Source organism: Tetranychus urticae, chromosome 1 (assembly GCF_039701765.1).
Source record: "Tetranychus urticae isolate SD_2017Ah chromosome 1, NJAU_TeUrti_SD_1.0, whole genome shotgun sequence".
NCBI lineage: Eukaryota > Metazoa > Arthropoda > Arachnida > Trombidiformes > Tetranychidae > Tetranychus > Tetranychus urticae.
Genome location: NC_142958.1, coordinates 29045460 through 29064890, shown reverse-complemented (window position 1 = coordinate 29064890; position 19431 = coordinate 29045460). Strand labels below are relative to the sequence as shown.

Here is a 19431-nt window from a genome sequence, read left to right as displayed (position 1 = left end):
TTGAAAAGTACTTATTAATAAATTTGTTATTTTTTACCTCGAAAGCCCATTCGAAGAGTTTCAACTTAATCTTTATTAATCATTCATTTTATTTCGCGATCTATTTTTCTAGTGAATATTATCTATTGTCTAACCTAAAGAAATGTCTTTGTGGTCAAAGGATTAGAACTTTAGATCCGTAGATAACTTTCATCGAGGTTTCAAAATAATGTTGATAGGTAAAAGATGAATGATTGTAGCTACAGTCACCATTGAGATAATGCACCGCACTGGTAATAGCTTATTATATTTTCACTATTCCTCCGGCAGCGTAATTCATAATTTTCAATCCTCCTTAATAGATCAAAATCCGAAATGTTGCTTAGAGCTGATTTCGCGAGTTTTTTTATTTGATTTATGATATTTCACGAAAGAAAATTGAATTAAATCGATTGATGATTAAAGAAATGGAATCGAAATTCGAGGAAATTCAAAACTAGATATAACTCTCCTTAATAGGGACCATTGAAAAATAAACAATTGTTCTATCGTCTATGTTCATATGAAAGTTGGTTCTATTCAAAAGCATGATTTTAATCAGGGTTAAGTCAACAAAATCGGAAAGTTTTAAGAATCTGGAGTGAAGGTGAATCCATAAAATATAATAGAATCTAAATTTTTCTTATTGTAATAGTATCTCAATCTACTGCTGACATCTATGGGAACTAACATCTAATGATACATTCTGGTCAAACCTAGTGATTCACCGTTGAATACCATTTTGGCTACAATCACTAGACTCAAGGAAAACTGTAGTTTAAGCGTTTTATTATAAAATGTTGATCAACGAAATTCCCGATGATTGTTTGCTCGCCATTTTTGATCATCTGAACAGCCTGGAAGATTTAGTAAACTGCTATAAGGGTAAGTACCAATCATGTTTTTTGTACCATAAAAATCGTCTATTTCCATAGTAAGGAGTGTGTCACGCAAAATTGAATCTTGTTTGAATCAAAAATATGCCTCAATTACATTATCAAGTTTGAAAAGGTGTTCAGTTACATGGACGCAATTTGTATTTCTTTCACTTCTTATGATACCTTAGTCTTTCATGTTCAGACTAAATCAAAAACCATTTTGAACTTATCAGGAGCAGATTTAACAGTCGGTTTGTGAGAAATCATCAAAAGTTATTTCAATTTGAAGTGCAATTTTTTTCAATGTCTTCTTCAATTGCGTTTTGGTAAGGCTGTAGAAGTAACCGTAGGCTCACTTCTCTTCTATTAGCCGCAGCTAGTTTCGGCTCAAGCCGAGCAGCTAATTAAAAAACTTAATATTTAAGGGTTTTATTTAACAATTAACTTTGTTTACTTCTACAGCCTTACCGATTGCAATTTTTTGGGCAAACCTGATCGACAATTTGCTGAATTGACCAGAGATAGTTTCGCATGACTCAACTAGCTTCGGCCTCTGAGTATTTAAATTTTAAAATAATAATTCATTATAAAAGTTTCATCTGAATATATATTTTTGCGTCATCTTGTGATTATTGCATGAACCAACCATCTAGCTGTTTAGGCGCAGTATTTGGATATTTTTACAGATGTTGAGTCTAGTGTTGTATTGTTCCGAACCAAACAATGGACGATTTATTCTAGGCTCTCCATAATTTGGAAAAAATTGAAATAACAAGAACGGTACAAAATTTTGTTCCATTGTTGATTCATTCATCTTAACATGAAATAATGCAAAAAAGTTCACTGATGTGACTTTTGATAGCAACCAGTTGTCGCTGACATACAAAATTATACTAAAGTGAGCGATATTTAGCCCTTTTCTCAATCGAACAATTGTTTTTCAGGTTTGTTTTTGTTCTGATCTGATTTTTGTTATTTCATAAAAACAAATAGTTTTTTTTTCAATCTATGGGAATAATACAACACTAGTTAAGTCATGTTGGGTTGGTTTTGAAAGTATTATTACTTAATATAATTGAATACCGATGTGTTTAAAATGAGTAAAATTTTATTACAGTGTGCGTTAAATGGAGCTATTTAATTGCTGTGCGGACTAAAAAAGTAAAATATTCGTTATTCAGTAAGATTCAAGTTTTATTAATGTTTCATGCTCATTGTCATCCATTTCTTAATCTCAGAAATTTATATTTTCAGATGAGCGTGTTTATTCCTCTGATGCTGTTTATTATCGAGAACTGTATAAGATTGATTCAACCTGTCTGAGTAAATTATTTACAAATTTAACAGTAAGTTGATATTATTAATCAAACTTATTTTTGTATTTTAATTGAATATTTTCTTATTTATTTTATACCACAGATTGTTGAATTGTCTATTAATTTGAAGCCAACATACGAAGATGCTATTGAATTTGTTAAAAAACTGGAATTTTTGAAAGGATTAATCAATCAAATTGATTTACCAATAGAAAAATATTGTGATCAACTTGAAATGTTATCTGTCGAATATTTCAATCCAAACAATTTAAGAAATGGTTCCAGCATAAAGCAATTGGACATTTGGAATTATAGTCTAGATTTTTTGAAAAAAGATGCCCATTATTTGCCAAACCTTGAAAGACTAAAGATTCAAATTTATTGTAATTATGAAAATATTTTGCTCAGAAATGTTCATTTATGAAAATCTATCGTTCAGCTCCAGACTATTTCTACGATGGTCCAGTATTGGAAAAGCTCAAAATACTTGAGCTGTCTTTCCATGCTCCCTGGGATAGTATCATTTTTTATGGTTTCAAGTTGATGGATTTATGTCCAAATTTACAAAGTGCACATATTTGCATGGCCGCTAATACTTATTTTTTCGATGGGACATTGAAACACAAATGTTTGCAAGATTTAGTTTTACAATTTGTAAGTATTGCTCCGATTATAAATGTAATTGTTTTTTTGAAATATATTTTAAAACAGATACATTTCAGATTAAAATCAACAAGTTTAGGTTACCTCAGCATGGAAAGGGCCATCAAAATTTTTCCATATAAACTAATTGATTTTATATTACAGTCTGAATTCTATAATGGAATTACTACCAGCACACGGGTTGGAAACGAAAACGATTTAAAACGATTGCTTATGAAATACCCGAACCTCAAACATCTTGCGTTGAGGGACGCTTGGAGAATAACAGAAGAACATATTGAGCAATTGTTTCACATTTTGCCCAATTTAGTGGTATTGGATGTTAGAAAGTGCTACGAAGTCACTCAAGAAGCTGCCGATTATGTTAAATATTATTGTAAAAGATATGGACGATCAATCAAATTTTACTTCGATGGGAATGAACATGAAATCGAATCAGATTGGCCTCAATCATCCATTAAACACGAAACAATAAGTCTAGGCTTTGATTTCATGAAAAATTGCTTCTTCAGACAGCATGACTTCCTTCCAAATTTTTTGATTCCGATTGATTATTGAAAACTACTTATTAAATTGTATTTGTTATTTTGTAGCTTGGAAGCCCATTCGAAGAGTTTCAACTTAATCTTTATTATTCATCCACTTTATTTTGCGATCTATTTTTCTAATGAATATTATCAATTGTCTAACCTAAAGAAATGTCTTTGTGGTCAAAGGATTACAACTTTAGATCCTTAGATAACTTTCATCGAGGTTTCAAAAATAATGTTGATAGGTAAAAAAAGATTGTAGCTGTTTCTAAATAAAATAATAATTTATTCGATTGCTTTTGAGATAGATTGGTCTAAAAACGTTTGACTGGATTTGTTTGATTAAAAATTGTTATGGTTCAAGATATTTCAATGCAATTTTAAAGTAAAACATGATTAGACTAAAATTTGAATAAAGGCAACAATTTTCAGTACACTAGTAATCAGGGTTAAGTTAACAAAATCGGCAATTTTTTCTGACTTCTAGTGTACACAAAGACCTTTCAGATAATTATTGCAATAAGCTGTGATGATTATTCATTCATTTCATTTCAAGAGTATTCATAAAAAAAATTATCAGCCACATATGTAAGCATTCATGGGCGTGAAGTTGAACACCATTATCTAATAGGCCTTCGTATGCACAGTTGAAGCAACGCAAACAAATCATTTGCCATAATTTGTACAAATTAAATAATTCTGCATAAACATTTGTCTATTATTAATTCATTTTTCATGAACCTGATGCAAATCAACAGTTTGTCATTGTTTACATTTCTCTTGACATGAGTGATTTATGTTAGGTATTGAGATCCGTGGTTAGGAAAGATCCGTTTTTTATTTGATCATTAGCTTTTGATATCCGCTCTAGCATTAGACTACTGAATATTTAAAAAATTGAACTGATTTTCATTTATTAATAAATAACTTTCTAACTCGTCATAAGATTTGTGATTTGTGAATAATCATTCACATTAATGAACGAAGTATGCAATCTGAAAAAACAAGAAATTCAATGCTATAACTAGTTTTTATGATTAAAAATTCGTTATGATCTAGTCCATGTTAAAAGCTAATGATCAAATAAAAAATGGTGACGTTGGGTACTACCATTCGCGAGATATCGAGGTTCAAAGTTTTGAGGCCGATGGCCAAAATCAAGAAAACTGTTGATAAATTGAAAAAAGTTTTCGATCGATGATATGTAACTACAGTTTTCATCGCCAAATAATAAGTTTCATATCTCTAGCTATCATGGCCATAAAATGGCGGAGGTTTAACGGAAAATCGAAGTAATCTGTTGCACAGAAACAGAGAATTTTATTTCCCGAAATAAGTACATTTTCTGATTGGCTATCAAAAGTTATACCAGAAAAATAAGTTTGATTAAAAAATCTTATTCCATAATTGAACAAAAGGCGATCGAAGTTTTAACTTTGACCTCGATTTTCTCAAAAACTGTCGATCTGAGAAATTTTTTAATACCACTAATGGACTCAGTTTTTATGGACCTGCAAACCTACAAAGTCCTAACTCTTAACTCGAAAGTTAGATTTACTACCACCACTCCTTTATTGAGATACATTTCAGAATAAAATCAACAAGGTTAGGTTGCGTCAACATGGAAAGGATCATCTGTTCAAAATTTTTCCATGTAAACTAATTGGTTTTATATTTACAGTATGGACACCATAATGATGCCTGGAATAATTTGAAAAGATTACTTATGAAGTATCCGAATCTCAAACATCTTTCGTTGTGCCAATTGTATCTCAATCTACTGCTGACATCTATGGGAACTACAGGGAAATGATACATTCAAAATTCAATTTAAAATTGTTTTTCCGTTTAATAAACGGCGTTTATTAAATTCTCATCAAATCTAGTGATTCACCATTGAATATTATTTACAATCACTAGACTCGAGGGAAAACTGTAGTTTTAATCATTTTATTATAAAATGTTAATCAATGAAATTCCCGATGATTGTTTGCTCGCCATTTTTGATTATATAATTGACCTGGATGATTTAATAAACTGCGATAAAGGTGAGTACCAAACGTTTTTTACCACAAAAATCGTCTTTTCCATTGCAAGGAGTGTATCACGCAAAAATGGCCTTTTTTAAATCGTTAATATTTCTCAATTACATTATAAAGTTTGAAAAGCTTCTCAATGTCTTCTTTCAAAAATTAAGTTATTTTCAATTCAAAGATAGTCAATTTTTTGTAACAGACGCACATTCAGTGATGATTGCAATTTTTTGGGCAAACCTGATCGACGATTTGCTGAATTGATCAGAGATATTATGATTGAGTCAACTAGCTTCGGCATCTGAGTATTAAGAAAATAATATCTGAGAAGACAAGATAAGAAAATAGCCTCTTGAAAATAATAATTGTAAAAGTTTCATCTGAATAAACTTTTTTGTGTCATCTTGAGATAATTGCATGAACCAACCATCTGGCTGTTTAGGCGCAGTATTTGAATATTTTTAAAGATGTTGAAGTTGTAGTTTAAAATTGGAGAACAGGAACAAAAAAAAATTTTCAATCGGAACAATACAACACTAGTTAAGTCATGTTGTAATGGTTCTGAGAGTAATTGACTAACGATTGAGCAAATCAATATTTAAAAAATAAATAAAATTTCATTACAGTGTGCGTTAAATGGAGCAATTTAATTGCTAAGCGAACTAAAAAAGTTAAATATTTGCGAGGTAAGATCAAGTTTTATTGATGTTTCCTGCTCATTGTCATCCATTTCTTAATCACAGAAATTTATATTTTCAGAGAATCCTGGTTATTCATCTGACACTGTTTATTACCAAAGATCATGTTCGATTGATTCAACCTGTCTGAGTAAATTATTTACAAATATAAAAGTAGGTTGATATTATTAATCAAATTTATTTTTGCATTTTTTATTGAATATTAATTTTCTTATCTATCTTATTGACTAAGATCGCTGATTTGTCTTCTGAATTACATTGTAAAGTAGAAGATGCTATTGAATTTGTTAGAAAACAAGAATCCTTGAAAGGATTAATCAATCCTTTTGATGTACCAATGGAAAAATATTGTGATGAACTCGAAATGCTTTCTGTCGAATATTTCAATCCAAACAATTTAAGAAATGTTTCCAGCCTAAAGCAATTGGATGTTTGGGAATATACTCTAGAGGCTTTTGGAAGAGATGCTCATTATTTGCCAAACCTTGAAAGACTAAAGATTCAAATTAATGGTAATTATAAAAATATTTTGCCCAGAAATGTTCATTTATTAAAATCTATCGTTCAGTTCCAGACAAACACTACGATGGTCCAGTATTGGAAAAGCTCAAAATACTTGAGTTGTTTCACTATTACGAAGAACAACCTGAAACTTCTTTTCATGGTTTCCAGTTGATGGATTTATGTCCAAATTTACAAAGTGCACATATTTGCATGGATATTCCCAATTGGTTTTTTGATGAAACATTGGAACTCAAATGTTTGCAAGATTTAGTTATACAATTTGTAAGTATTGTTCAGATTTGAAATGTAATTGCTTTTTGGAATATAGAAATTTCTTGAGAATAAAATCAACAAGGTTAGGTTAGGTCAACAGGGAAAGGATCATCTGTTCCATGTAATCTAATTGATTCTATATTTTCAGGATGGACTGGATATCAAAGATGATAAGTGGAATAAATATAAAAGATTACTTATGAAGTATCCGAATCTCAAACATCTTTCGTTGAGGGGCTTTTGGAAATTAATAGATGAATATATCGAGCAATTGGTTCACATTTTACCCAATTTAGTGCTATTGGATGTTAGGGAGTGTGACGGAGTCACTCAAGAAGCTGCCGATTATGTTAAAGATTATTGTAAAAGATATGGACGATCAATCAAATTTTACTTCGATGGGAATGAACATGAAATCGAATCAGATTTGCCTCAATTGTCCATTAAACACGAAACAATGAGTCGAGGCTTTGATTTCATGAAAAATTGCTTTTTCAGAGAGCATCTTCTCCTTCCAAATTTTTTGATTCCGATTGATTATTGAAAATCGCAATAATAAATTTGTTATTTTGTACCTGGAAAGCCCATTCAAAGAGTTTCAACTTAATCTCTAATATTCATCCAATTTATTTCTCGATCTATTTTTCTAGTGAATATTATCTATTGTCTAACCTAAAGAAATGTCTTTGTGGTCAAGGATTGCAACTTTAGATCCGTAGATAACTTTCATGGTTTCAAAAACAATGATGATAGGTAAAAGATTGTAACTGTTTCTAAATAAAATAATAATTGATTCGATTGCTTTGGAGATCTAAAAACGTTTGACTGAATTTGTTTGATTAAAAATGTTTATGGTTCAAGATATTGCAATAAAATTTTAAAGTGGAACATGATTAGACTAAAAATTAAATAGAGGCAACAATTTTCAGTACACTAGTAATCAGGATTAAGTTAAAATCGGCAATTTTTTTCTGACTCGTCAAAATCGGAAATTTTCAAGAGTCTGGAGTGAAGTTGAATCCTTAAAATTAAATCTCAATTTATGTATTTTGATTAAGAATGTATCTCAATCAACTGCTGACATCTATGGGAACTACAGGGAAAAACAATATTAAATGATACATTCTGATCAAATCTCGTGATTAATCATTGAATCTTTTACCATTACTAGACTCAAGGAAAACTGTAGTTTTAAGCATTTTATGATACAATGTTGATCAATGAAATTCCCGATGATTGTTTACTTGCCATTTTTGATTATTTAAACAACCTTGGCGATTTAATAAACTGCTATAAAGGTAAGTACCAATCATGTTTTTTTTGTATCATAAAAATCGTCTAATTCTATAGTAAAGAGTGTGTCACGCAAAATTGACCCTTGTTTAAATTGTAAATGTGTATCAATTACATTATCAAGTTTGAAAAGGCTGTTCAGTTGTTGAGCTACATGGACGCAATTTGTATTCCTTTGACTTCTTATGATACCTTAGTTTTTTATGTTCAGACTAAACCAAAAACCCTTTAAAGTTTATCAGGAGCAGATTTAACTGTACCATAACTGACTTGTGAGTCAAAAGTAGTTTTAAAGTGCAGTGCAGTTCAATTCAATTCAATGTCTTCTTAGAAAAATTAAGATACATTTTCAATTTGACGAGTGACAGTTTTTCGTGAAAGACACCCAATCAGTGATGGTTGCAATTTTAATTCAACCTGATCGACGATTTGCTGAATCGAACAGAGATATTTTCGCATTGAGTTAACCGGCTTGAGGCTTTTAGTATTAAAAATAATTCATTTTAAAAGTTTCATCTGAATAAACCTTTTTTTCATCTTTGATTATTGCAATAACCAACCACCTGGCTGTTTAGGCGCAGTATTTGAATATTTGCAGAGATGTTAAGTCATGTTGTGTTGGTTCTGAGAGTAATTGAATAACGATTAAGCAAATCAACCTTTATTAATTTAGTAAAATTTTATTACAGTGTGCGTTAAATGGAGCTATTTAATTGTTAAGCGAACTAAAAAAGTTAAATATTTAACATGTAAGATTCAAGTTTTATTAATGTTTCGTGCTCATTGTGATATTAATCGCCGAAATTTATATTTCCAGATCAGCGTAGTGATTCATCTGATGTTGTTTATTATCGAGGATTATGTTCGATTGATTCAACCTGCCTGCCTAAATTATTTACAAATTTAATAGTAGGTTGATATTGTAAATCAAACTTATTTTTGAATTTTTAAGTCAATATTAATTTTCTTATCTATCTTATTGACTAAGATCGCTGATTTGTCTTCTAAATTAAACCTCAAAGACGAAGATTACTTGCTTCCAGATGCTATTGAATTTGTTAGAAAACAAGCATCTTTGAAAGGATTAATCAATCCCTTTCGCCAACCAATAGAAAAATACCGGTATTGTGATCAACTTGAAATGCTATCCGTCATAAATTTCAATCCAAACAATTTACGAAATGGTTCCAGCATAAAGCAATTAAATGTTCGGAATTATACTCTAGAGGCTTTGACAAGAGATGCACATTATTTGCCAAACCTTGAAAATCTAAAGATTAAAATTATTGGTAATTATGAAAATATTTTGCCCAGAAATGTTTGCTCATGAAAATTCATCGTTTAGTTCCAGACAATCACTACGATGGTCCAGTATTGGAAAAGCTCAAAATACTTGAGCTCTATTCCATTAAATTACAGCGTAAAAGATTTTTTTATGGTTTCCAGTTGATGGATTCATGTCCAAATTTGCAAAGTGCACACATTACCATGAATAGTCATAGTTGGTTTTTTGACGAAACATTGAAACACAATTCTTTACAAGATTTAGTTATAAAATTTGTAAATATTGTTCAGATTTGAAATTTAGAAATTTATTGAGATACATTTCAGAATAAAATCAACAAGGTTAGGTTGCGTCAACATGGAAAGGATCATCTGTTCAAAATTCTTCCATATAAACTAATTGATTTTATATTTACAGTATGGACACCATAATGATATCTGGAACATTTTAAAAAGATTGCTTATGAAATATCCGAATCTCAAACATCTTGCATTGAGGAACTATTGGAATATAACAGATGAACATATCGAGCAATTGATTCACATTTTACCCAATTTAGTGCTATTGGATGTTATCAGGTGTGACGGAGTCACTCAAGAAGCAGCTGATTATGTTAAAGATTATTGTAAAAGATATGGACGATCAATCAAATTTTACTTCAGCAAGAATTATCATGAAATCGATTCAGATTGGCCTCAGTTATCCACTAAACGCGAAAATATTAGTCGAGGCTTTGATTTCATGAAACATTATTTTCGCAAACACTCCGGTTACCTTCCACATTTTATGATTCCAATTGATTATTGAAAATTTCTTATTAATATATGTAATATTCAAAATCTGAGTGTTTAAAATGTGAAATGAAAATGGTCCAAATTATTCTTTTCATTCTTTATTCTGTCTATTTCTCTGTCTTTTGAGAATCTAACTTTATTTCGCTTATTTTGTGCCAATTTTGCTCAAAAGTTTTTTCTTAAATTTTAAATCATTAAAATGCTACATGTGTCATTGTATTACTTATGTTTTCAGATTTGATACTCGATTTTTTTCAAGATAAATGGTTAATAAAAAACTAATCCTATCATGTACTACAAGTTTTCATGATCATTTCAATCCCTCACTATTGTCAAATCTATCGTTATTTACAAAACCCTGAATGCCCATCAAAGAAAATCTTCAAAAGTGCTTTGTTTTCATGATAAATTGTAATAGAAACTCGTGTTCAAAAAAAAGAGTATTTAGCAATTTAAAGAATTAATTATTCAAAGCTGTTAGTATTGAGTCTATGAGCTCTCTTGACTTCCTCCATTTCGCTTACGCTATTTGTCTTTCTCGGTTTTGAGCTCAAACCAATTTTTTATAATCGAAACTCCGAAATAACATTCGAGCTAATTCATTAAATGCAATTCTGATTTTTGAGTTCTTATGAGTCAAATCAGTTCAAACTCAAAGTTATATTATTGAAAAATTGCTGTTCAAGATTGCAATGATTGTTAAGTTTAGGTCGTCTCTTGTTTTTATTATAAGCAGATGATTATGATAAAAAATCTAATAGTTTAGATGATAAGATGGCAATTAAATTAAGACAATATAAATCATGGTGGTACTTTCAATGCTGAATGATGATCAAATGGTTGAAAACAGCTTTACTGCTAACAAATATCGATCGCTGAAAGAGAGACAGAAAATTGGAAAGAGAGATTCGACAGAGAAGCAAACCTCTCTTTTCTCACATATGTAACCATATGTTGATCTATTGTTGTTTTTTCATTTCTCTCGTTTTTTTGGTAATTTTAATGGTGATTTATAATTTAAATTGTATTTTAAAGTGTAATCATGGAAATGTTTAGTCAAATTATTGAGAAAATAATAACCGAAGCTCAACAATCTTCAGCTCAGTCAATTGTAAATCAAGCTCGTGATATTAAAGGTTAGTACATTTGTTATATCATTTTCAATTTGTAATGAATCTGGAAATAAATTGTATTGAGTTAAATTATTTTCTCTCGCCTACAGAACCGACAACAATAGCAGCTTTTAAAGCATATATTTTGGATGATTACCTGAAATTGTTATCTGCCTGCTTATCATCAAAAAACGCCAAGTTGAGACAATTTGCTATCAATGGCTATGAAACAATTATACGAGACAACTCTTTATGGCGACCTGATGTTTGTGAGAATCACTTTTTCAATCGTATTATTGCTAGCATCGGATCAAAAATTACAAGTTGCAATGAAATAACTCAAATCGAGCTTCTTAAATGCCTTTTGGAAGTCACCTGTTCTCGAATCTCTCATCTTAGATTCACTGATCTTGTAACGGTTTCCGATATTTGTTGTTCCACTATAATCTCATGTGCAAACTCATCTACAGCATCTCCACTATCACCAACAAACTCTTTCACCAGTTCAATAACATCCCAATTGTCAGCATTGAAATCACCCTCAGACCCCTTTGGAGGATCATTTGGTTCACCAGTTAGTCCAAAAATTACTGCAGCAACAGCAACAGCCATTCAATCAAATAGATATTTTGTTGGCTATCTGATCACGGAAAGTTCAATTGAATTGAGAGATGCTATTAATCACCAGATAATTCCTCTTCTTGATTCACTGACAACCAAGATTCTTGATTTGCGAAAACGATGTTACTCTAATGGTAAAGATAAAAGCTCACGGACTCAAGTTACTATTTTTTCCATTCAAATTTCATTCCACCTTAAATGCATTACTGCGATATTGACATCATTGGAAATTGATAAACAAATCGAAAAGGATGTATCCGATTTTGTCTGGTTAGTATAATATCATTTATCTAACAATATTGATTTTGTAAGGATTTTCATTCCAACTGATATCATATATCAGGTGATAGATCCTTTAAATTATCTCATTCGTCTTGTTTTACTTTTCAGGCAAAAATTGGGACCGATGTTGATTAAGCTTCTGAATTTAAATATGAGTCGACTTAAATCTCCTAAAGTGAAAAATGTGAAGAAAAATCGCAAAAATTCCAAAGATTTGGTTTTTGGTCGAGGAGCCGAGTGTCTATCCTTTATCGATAAAAATATAATTCAATTGAAGGAAGTCTATGAGTAAGAAATTCATTACATTTTTCACTAAACTTAAATTTACCAAGAAACACCAAGCTAATGAAATATTTTCCGAATTACAGAGTTTCTCGAGAACTGGTTCAACTTTTTGGTCAAATCAAATACATGAGACCTGTATTAGAATCAATTTTTCATCGAATGCTACTCTACCCATTGATACACTTTCGTTTAGAGGCTCTTCAATCCGTGAAAGAGGTTTGTTATTATCTTATTATCATGAAATGATTCCTCATGATTTTGCTTTATTATTTCTAATATCTTCTCTAGTTGTTTAAAGACGCTCAGTGCACTATTAAATTGTGTACCACCATCAAATCACAAAACCAGTTGTCATGTACCAATCAAGATTTAAACTTGATTAAGATGTAAGTTGAAAAATATTGCTTTTATTGTTTTTCTATTGATTTAATTTATGCTTTATCTTTGCAGAATTATTGATTCACTTCATGAATGTAGTTCAACCAATGACCAAGAAATTGCCTTTCAAAGTGTCTATTGTATTATGGCATTAATCGAAACATTGGACTTTATCGCTTCTGGGAAGAGTTTAGCATTTCAAGAGTATTCTAGTGTTATAGAATCGGAAGAGACCACTGATGATCCTTCTGATCATGATGATATTAATAAATTGAATTTGAATAAAAAAAGCTTTGGAAGCACAGAGGACGAAGATGATGGCGAGGATGATGATGGTGATTGTGATACATCAACGAGCTCAAATTTTACCAATCAGCACAAATTAATGCAAGACGATTTACAAGAAGATTACGATAAGCTAGAAATGACTACATTCAAAAATAAACTGAAGGAAATTATGGGCCATTCTCAAGATGAAGTTCAGAGTGATGGTCAACTCGATGATTATGAAGCAGATGAAGATGAAACAGCTTCCGATGAAATTTTTGTTACCGACGAAGGTGCCTCTTTAAAACAATCTATTAGTTCACTTGGTTCTCAATGTGCCCTTGATGAGCCCAACTGTGATGAAGACGCTAATGATGAAATCTCAATCATTGAGAACAAGAACCTTGACAATGTTTTTGATGGTAACAATGAAGATGATCAGGATTATGAACTTTCTAAATATCGAAGCAAGATTATTTCGGAAGTGAGAGAAGAGAATGAACGCCATCAAACCATCTTAAACTGTCACGATTTACTTAGCAATCAAGAGCGTGAAAATGCCCGTGATATAATTAAAGACTTGACTCAAATTTTACCCGAATTATTGGCAATGAAAAATAGCATTCAAATTGACAATGCACTGCAAAAATTTTCTTCCAATTTCTGTAAAAGTAAGCATCTGCACTTTTATTTCTTTTCATTTGATATTTTCTGATTTTGATTATTAATTTTTTCATTCTTGCAGCTGTTTGGGAAAAACGTAAGACAATCATCGAATCATCAAGTGACCCCTTAATTATAAATGGAGATGGCGTTTACTTAGCTGTTTACTCTGCTCTATCCCTTAACCTGAAATTGATAAAAGAAGACTATTACAATGAATCGAAGCAGATTAATCCACCGATTACTGAACAGGAATTTATTGATGATATTTACAATAGTGGAGTCTTGGTCTATCTATCATCAACTTGGCTAGCCGAACTGTATCAGCAGATATTAGCTAACAATCTTTTAGGTGACTCTGGATACATGTATTCATCGTCTAATAATACTGCTCTAATTAACATGATCAGAGGTAAAAATGATACTTTTACTTGAGAAGACTTGCAATCAGTATAAATAAATACCTAATTGTTTCTAATCTTGTTTATATTTCAGATATTGATGGTGATAGTGATACTCCTGGTAGCTATGAGCTTTCAGATTATCGTAAATTGACGCAAACTAGTTTACAGCTCACAAATCCAGTGAATGATGGTCAAAATGTTGGTCGAATAATTGCAAGACGTGTTCTTGATTCATTTTGGGATTCAATCATTTCAATTATGGAATCAATTTTTACCAGTGATGCCAACTCTTCAAATCAATCTCCTTTTCTTCTGATTTTAAATCATGGTTCTGAGAAAGACAATACTGAGCGAAGGAGCATCATGATCAATTGCCTAGCCACTCTACAAACGGCTTCAAAACTTTGCATAGCTTTAGGCCTTCAATCTCGGTGCAATGGTATTTTCCATTTATTGTCTCGCTCTATTCTAGTCAGTCCATTATCGAAAATTGACAAAGAAAATGACATTTGGATCGAAAATAAAGGCGCAAAATCAAATCAATCAAAAAAGACTCCAATCTCTCTACATGTTTCGCAGGTATTAAGTCTGCGATCAATGTTAACCGCTGGATTACAAATTGCAACTCACTGTGAGCCTTGTTGGGATTATATGTTTCAAAGTTGTACCTTTATAAGCGAATTAGAGAATGAATATTTCTCTTCCAGAACCAAGAAGCCACTTAAAAGCAGACTTAGCTCTCTTCTTCGTTCAAGAAAACAATCAAATGACCCGCTACCTGAATTCAGCCAGATTGAAGTATCTTCAAATTTTCTTGGATTGGAAACTGAGTCAGATGTTAACAAATGCTTGGAACAATGTATTAATGCTGTTATAAACGAAAAGAATGGAAGAAAGGGCGATGGAATTTTGGTAGATTCTTTGTTGGAACGATCACTTGAATGCTTGTCTCACCTCTCGGATCGTCTTTTTACTGAAGCAACTTCTCGGCTGAACCTCAAATCTCTTCTTGCTTTCCTTGAAGCTCTCATTTCAAACTCTAGTCGTCAGATTAATGCACTTTCTAAAAAAGCCAAAAACAAATCTCCATGTACTTTATTGTTCGCTCGTTTCTGTGATGTCCTTTTACGAATTGGTAAATCCGGCCGGCCACTTATTCATTTCATGAGATGTTGGGCACTTGCGGTTCCTCACTTGATTGAAGCTTCCAATTGTCAAAGATTTGACATTACTATCTGTAAATCAGCTGTATCAGCAGTCAATGATATTATTTCAACCATTTTGGCTATTCACACTGAATTAGATTACTTCCATTTCAACGAGGCTCTCTTCATTCCTTACGAAAAGATTTTACTTTTAGAGTTATGTGATTCCGATATTCAAGAAATGATAGTCAGTTCAATTTGTGGTTTTGTTGAAGGATCCAGAGAAGATGTCAGATCAGGATGGCGCTCATTATTTGCAGCTTTGCGAGGAGTTGTGCTTCCTGAATCTGGGTTCGCCATCAATTCTCAACAAAATTCTATTAATGATTTATCGGAGCGTCAGATTGAACGTGTTAGACAATTGCGGGTGATTCTGGATATCTTTGAAGCTTTCTTGAATACACAAAATTTGGATATTTTTGCCAATGCTGCTCTTGATTGTATCATTTGTCTTCTTGGTTTGATGAAAGATCCACTTGCCGAAGAAACTAATCTTGGTGAAAATGAACTGATCTCTATTTCAACTGAAACAAATTCTGCGATTGAAAGAGAAAACTCAGTCAATGAAAATAATGTTGACCTTTGTCTTCTTTCACTCAAATATCTTCATCAATTTGAATCAATGCTTCGATCAATGTACAAAATGCCTGGTTGTCCATTCTTTATCTCTTCTAGACGAATCACTTTATGTGAAGAATCAAAAACCATTGAAATACCTGAAAATTGGTCTTGTGAATTGTCTCCAATCAACCTTGATATTCCTATTAAATTGTCATCTTTTGACAAACCATCGAGAATCCTCAATGTTTGGTTCACCTTGGTGGATGGAATATTTAATTGTATAAATAGATGTCCAAAAATAAGACAATCCAAAACAATTGAGACTTGCATGGCGATTCTTGGTACACTAAGAAGTAACCCAGGCAATCAATTTGCCATTTATTGTATAAATCACGTTGCACTTCCATTCCTTCAACGATGGATTCGAGAAATCAACAATCAACTGTCATTTATATCCAGCTTACCGTCGCCGTTGATGACAAATTTCAAACATTTTTTCGGCTTAATCTCACATTTTGTAGTTCAACATGTCAAGCTGTGGTCTGAAGATAAATCAATTCTTGGAGTTGATTTAATGCTCTCACAAACTGTAATTATTTTGATTGAAGCCACTCAATCATCATACAAAGAAGCTATATCTAATCTAAGCTTCTCTTGTTTCAGGTAATATTCCTAAATTGTTTAATCATCTTGATCAAAATCATCTAACATTCTTCTTTTATTTACAGCCATGTTATTATGGAAACCTATCAATATTATGATGACAGTAAATGGGATATCATTTCTACTGCATTTCGTTTGATGCACAAAACCTGTTTAACATCTTTGATCAAGCTAATCAATGCATTCCCGAATCGAACGTTGGATTTTTATCAAGATTTGGAGCGTATAAGAGTTGTTGCCCGGCGAGTCCAAATTGTACCAAAGGCTGATCTCATAACAAAAAAGCTCGCTCAGCAAATTTTCCTATTAGATTTTCAAACGCCAAAAGAAAGTGATGAAGAAATTGATGAAAACTTTTCTGAAACAGAAAAATGTTTCGTTTTTGAGATTATAACTGATGAAAATAATGAACTTGAGTAAGTTTAATGAAACCTGCAAATAATGCTTGTAATACATGAAACTAATTCTCTTCTCTCTTTTCAGAATTCCATTTCGAAGCTTGATTCGAGAAATTTACAAACATTCCTCTCTGGTGAAATTGATTGAATCCATTGTTTTAACTGACAGACCTTTCAGAATTTCTCCAGTCTCTTATTTTATTGAAGCCAATGACAATTATATTTGTACCAATGAATCAACATCAATCAGCCAATCTTTCATTTTTCAATCACTGGATCTTCTTATGGAATCCTATCGTAATTTCCACGAATTTGATACCAGATTGGGTTTAAAATTGGTTATTCAAAAAATGGCTCGCATTCATGTTCCTGCTAATCTGTACAAACAAACGGCATCTTGTTTTGCTTCATCATTTCTTATCTGCTTCAATTCAGTTATTTTAGGCCATGAAAATGGGCCTGAAGAGATTTCGAAATCTGGATCGCTTTTAAGAAAAATATTTGAAAAAATGTGTGGAAATTATACAGATTTAATTGTTCAATGTCAACAAGAAAATGGTAAATTGGATCAATTAATGTCTAATCCCGTGTTTTTGTTTCCCGAATCCTTGAACGAGTCCAGTGAGTCAAATGATGATAAAGTTGACATTAAAGATGAATCCAATGATTTTGAGATTGGATCAGTTGATTCCTTTGACCAGGAATCTAAGCATGATAATTCAAAGGAAACTAAAAAATATATCGTTATGAGCAAGAATCGTATTGACAATGTAATGAAAAATTATCGTAAATGGAAGTCTCAACATTCACCTCTTCCACCATCATTCAATGATTCATGGAATCAAAAAAATCAACTTCCAAAGCGTTACCGTGGTAATTTGGATCTAACCAATGGTTCGGAAAAGGATCAAGAATATCTTGTGAAAGATACTGATGCCTATGAAACTCTTTTTTCCCAAATTTTAATCTCAATATTTGAATGTATGTTGACCCTTCCCGATTCCCAATTTGACCTCATTATGCCCTTTCTCAATGAAGGCATTGAAAATTTAATTATTTACGCTCAGTCTAAAGATTTAAGGTCTGTCCTTGCATTACTTTACCGTCGATACGCACAACGAAGGTAACAGTAATTTATCCAACAATCAATTCCATAACTATCTCATTCCTCATATTTTAATTAAAATGTTGTTTATTGTCATGTTGAACAATAATTTCTTTTTCTTTTCACAAACAAATACCCAAAAAATCAGTAAATTCATCTTAGCTCATTAGGTTAGCTTATCTCAATCTTAATGAGTTTTACTCAAGAACTGTCCATAGAAATGGTTAAAAAATTGATTATTAACTCGTGAAAAATACTTGAAGTGTATTTAATTCATAAATGATTGATCATCATAAAAATTGATTCCAAAACATTCAGTATTTGCTTAACAGTTTGAAGTTTTGCCCCAACATGCTTAAAATCTTGAGCCGGTTGTGTTCATAGATTAGTAATTCACGAATTGAACATGCTTTTTCCATTTTCTTTCACATGTCGATTAAGAATCGCAAGAAAAATTATAATTACTACAAAACTGTAACAACTATCAGGTTGACTACTTGCCTTAAAACTCATAAACTGATATTTTTCTTTATAAATCTATTTTGACTTGACTATGGTGCTTTTAGTTCTTGTGTACAGGGGATCTGATATGAATATAATGAACATAATCTCATTCAGTTGAGCTTGCACTTAAATTCTGAAGTTTTTTTCGACGACACAACCTCATTGTACATGATGCTAAAAAGTCCCTTTTTAGCCTAATTTTGGTAGTTTTTCAATCATATTGCCAAAATAGATGAAATCTTTACCTATTAATTGATATAAATCTATTCAACAATGCTGAATAATCAAAATAAGAGTTTAATTTACAATTACAAAACACACCCAACCTGGTATTTCACCAGTATATTGAAACTAAGCTTTTCGCGCTAATTTCTTAGAAATCCTTTTTATTATTTCACATAGCATTCAACTTTACATATTTCAGATTTGCTTTCCATTAACTAATTAAGTGACTTTAAAAAATATCCTTAGATATCGACAGTTAATCAATTTTCACGGTAAACGATTTATCTTGTCAAGTGTCTGTTGCTACTAGTTGGGTCCAGATTTTGTGTCATTGAAGAGACTATCTCTGTATCTTCTTGTCAAATAAATATGATAACTTATGTAGTCAAATTTTTTTAGTCTATTCAAATATTAGCCTAATTATGAAATGATAATTTAAATTATATCAGTTGAAATAGGAAATGATAACTATT

At 31.4% G+C, this 19431-nt stretch overlaps 4 protein-coding genes and 1 long non-coding RNA gene across 7 annotated transcripts; all 5 read left to right on the top strand.

Annotated features, from left to right (window-relative positions):
• Nucleotides 1-561: 561 nt before the first annotated feature.
• LOC107369735 (uncharacterized) lies at nt 562-3467 on the top strand. Of its 2 annotated transcripts, XM_015937713.3 has the most exons (6): nt 562-903; nt 2014-2076; nt 2151-2242; nt 2316-2595; nt 2652-2866; nt 3020-3467. In XM_015937713.3, the coding sequence occupies exons 1-6, from the start codon at nt 816-818 to the stop codon at nt 3431-3433; spliced, it is 1152 nt and encodes a 383-aa protein (XP_015793199.1). In that variant the 5' UTR covers nt 562-815; the 3' UTR covers nt 3434-3467. The 2 variants fall into 2 exon arrangements, with proteins under 2 accessions (XP_015793199.1, XP_015793200.1); XM_015937714.3 differs by lacking the exon at nt 2014-2076 and having other exon boundaries at nt 697-903.
• A 79-nt stretch (nt 3468-3546) lies between these two features.
• Nucleotides 3547-7721, top strand: LOC149094919 (uncharacterized). The gene is made up of 2 exons (XR_016198650.1): nt 3547-3650; nt 7667-7721. It is a non-coding gene; the product is annotated as an uncharacterized LOC149094919 (long non-coding RNA).
• Nucleotides 5169-7721, top strand: LOC107369740 (uncharacterized). The gene is made up of 6 exons (XM_089267460.1): nt 5169-5453; nt 6065-6124; nt 6198-6289; nt 6369-6648; nt 6705-6922; nt 7062-7721. Exons 1-6 carry the CDS (start codon nt 5366-5368, stop codon nt 7455-7457), a joined length of 1134 nt encoding a protein of 377 aa, XP_089123586.1. The 5' UTR covers nt 5169-5365; the 3' UTR covers nt 7458-7721.
• Nucleotides 7722-8001: 280 nt separating this feature from the next.
• On the top strand, nt 8002-10511 carry LOC107369702 (uncharacterized). 2 transcript variants are annotated; one of them, XM_015937675.3, is made up of 6 exons: nt 8005-8211; nt 8896-8955; nt 9024-9115; nt 9195-9495; nt 9552-9766; nt 9909-10511. In XM_015937675.3, exons 1-6 carry the CDS (start codon nt 8124-8126, stop codon nt 10296-10298), a joined length of 1146 nt encoding a protein of 381 aa, XP_015793161.2. In that variant the 5' UTR covers nt 8005-8123; the 3' UTR covers nt 10299-10511. The 2 variants fall into 2 exon arrangements, with proteins under 2 accessions (XP_089123503.1, XP_015793161.2); XM_089267377.1 differs by lacking the exon at nt 8896-8955 and having other exon boundaries at nt 8002-8211.
• A 680-nt stretch (nt 10512-11191) lies between these two features.
• LOC107361538 (brefeldin A-inhibited guanine nucleotide-exchange protein 3) lies at nt 11192-18338 on the top strand. The gene is made up of 10 exons (XM_089270050.1): nt 11192-11421; nt 11508-12288; nt 12409-12588; nt 12669-12801; nt 12874-12971; nt 13036-13901; nt 13976-14305; nt 14389-16726; nt 16792-17142; nt 17210-18338. Exons 1-10 carry the CDS (start codon nt 11328-11330, stop codon nt 18249-18251), a joined length of 6213 nt encoding a protein of 2070 aa, XP_089126176.1. The 5' UTR covers nt 11192-11327; the 3' UTR covers nt 18252-18338.
• The last annotated feature ends 1093 nt before the right edge of the window (nt 18339-19431 follow it).

What these genes read in the sequence shown, in the direction of transcription:
- LOC107369735 (XM_015937713.3), top strand. Translation starts at nt 816, where the DNA reads ATGTTGATCAACGAAATTCCCGATGATTGTTTGCTCGCCATTTTTGAT. An exon ending in TTTAGTAAACTGCTATAAGG is followed by an intron (nt 904 to 2,013) that starts GTAAGTACCAAT and finishes ATTTTATTACAG; the next exon opens with TGTGCGTTAAATGGAGCTAT. An exon ending in ACTAAAGATTCAAATTTATT is followed by an intron (nt 2,596 to 2,651) that starts GTAATTATGAAA and finishes TCTATCGTTCAG; the next exon opens with CTCCAGACTATTTCTACGAT.
- LOC107369740 (XM_089267460.1), top strand. Translation starts at nt 5,366, where the DNA reads ATGTTAATCAATGAAATTCCCGATGATTGTTTGCTCGCCATTTTTGAT. An exon ending in TTTAATAAACTGCGATAAAG is followed by an intron (nt 5,454 to 6,064) that starts GTGAGTACCAAA and finishes ATTTCATTACAG; the next exon opens with TGTGCGTTAAATGGAGCAAT. An exon ending in ACTAAAGATTCAAATTAATG is followed by an intron (nt 6,649 to 6,704) that starts GTAATTATAAAA and finishes TCTATCGTTCAG; the next exon opens with TTCCAGACAAACACTACGAT.
- LOC107369702 (XM_015937675.3), top strand. Translation starts at nt 8,124, where the DNA reads ATGTTGATCAATGAAATTCCCGATGATTGTTTACTTGCCATTTTTGAT. An exon ending in AAAAGTTAAATATTTAACAT is followed by an intron (nt 8,956 to 9,023) that starts GTAAGATTCAAG and finishes TTATATTTCCAG; the next exon opens with ATCAGCGTAGTGATTCATCT. An exon ending in TCTAAAGATTAAAATTATTG is followed by an intron (nt 9,496 to 9,551) that starts GTAATTATGAAA and finishes TTCATCGTTTAG; the next exon opens with TTCCAGACAATCACTACGAT.
- LOC107361538 (XM_089270050.1), top strand. Translation starts at nt 11,328, where the DNA reads ATGGAAATGTTTAGTCAAATTATTGAGAAAATAATAACCGAAGCTCAA. An exon ending in CAATTGAAGGAAGTCTATGA is followed by an intron (nt 12,589 to 12,668) that starts GTAAGAAATTCA and finishes TCCGAATTACAG; the next exon opens with AGTTTCTCGAGAACTGGTTC. An exon ending in CTCTTCAATCCGTGAAAGAG is followed by an intron (nt 12,802 to 12,873) that starts GTTTGTTATTAT and finishes TATCTTCTCTAG; the next exon opens with TTGTTTAAAGACGCTCAGTG.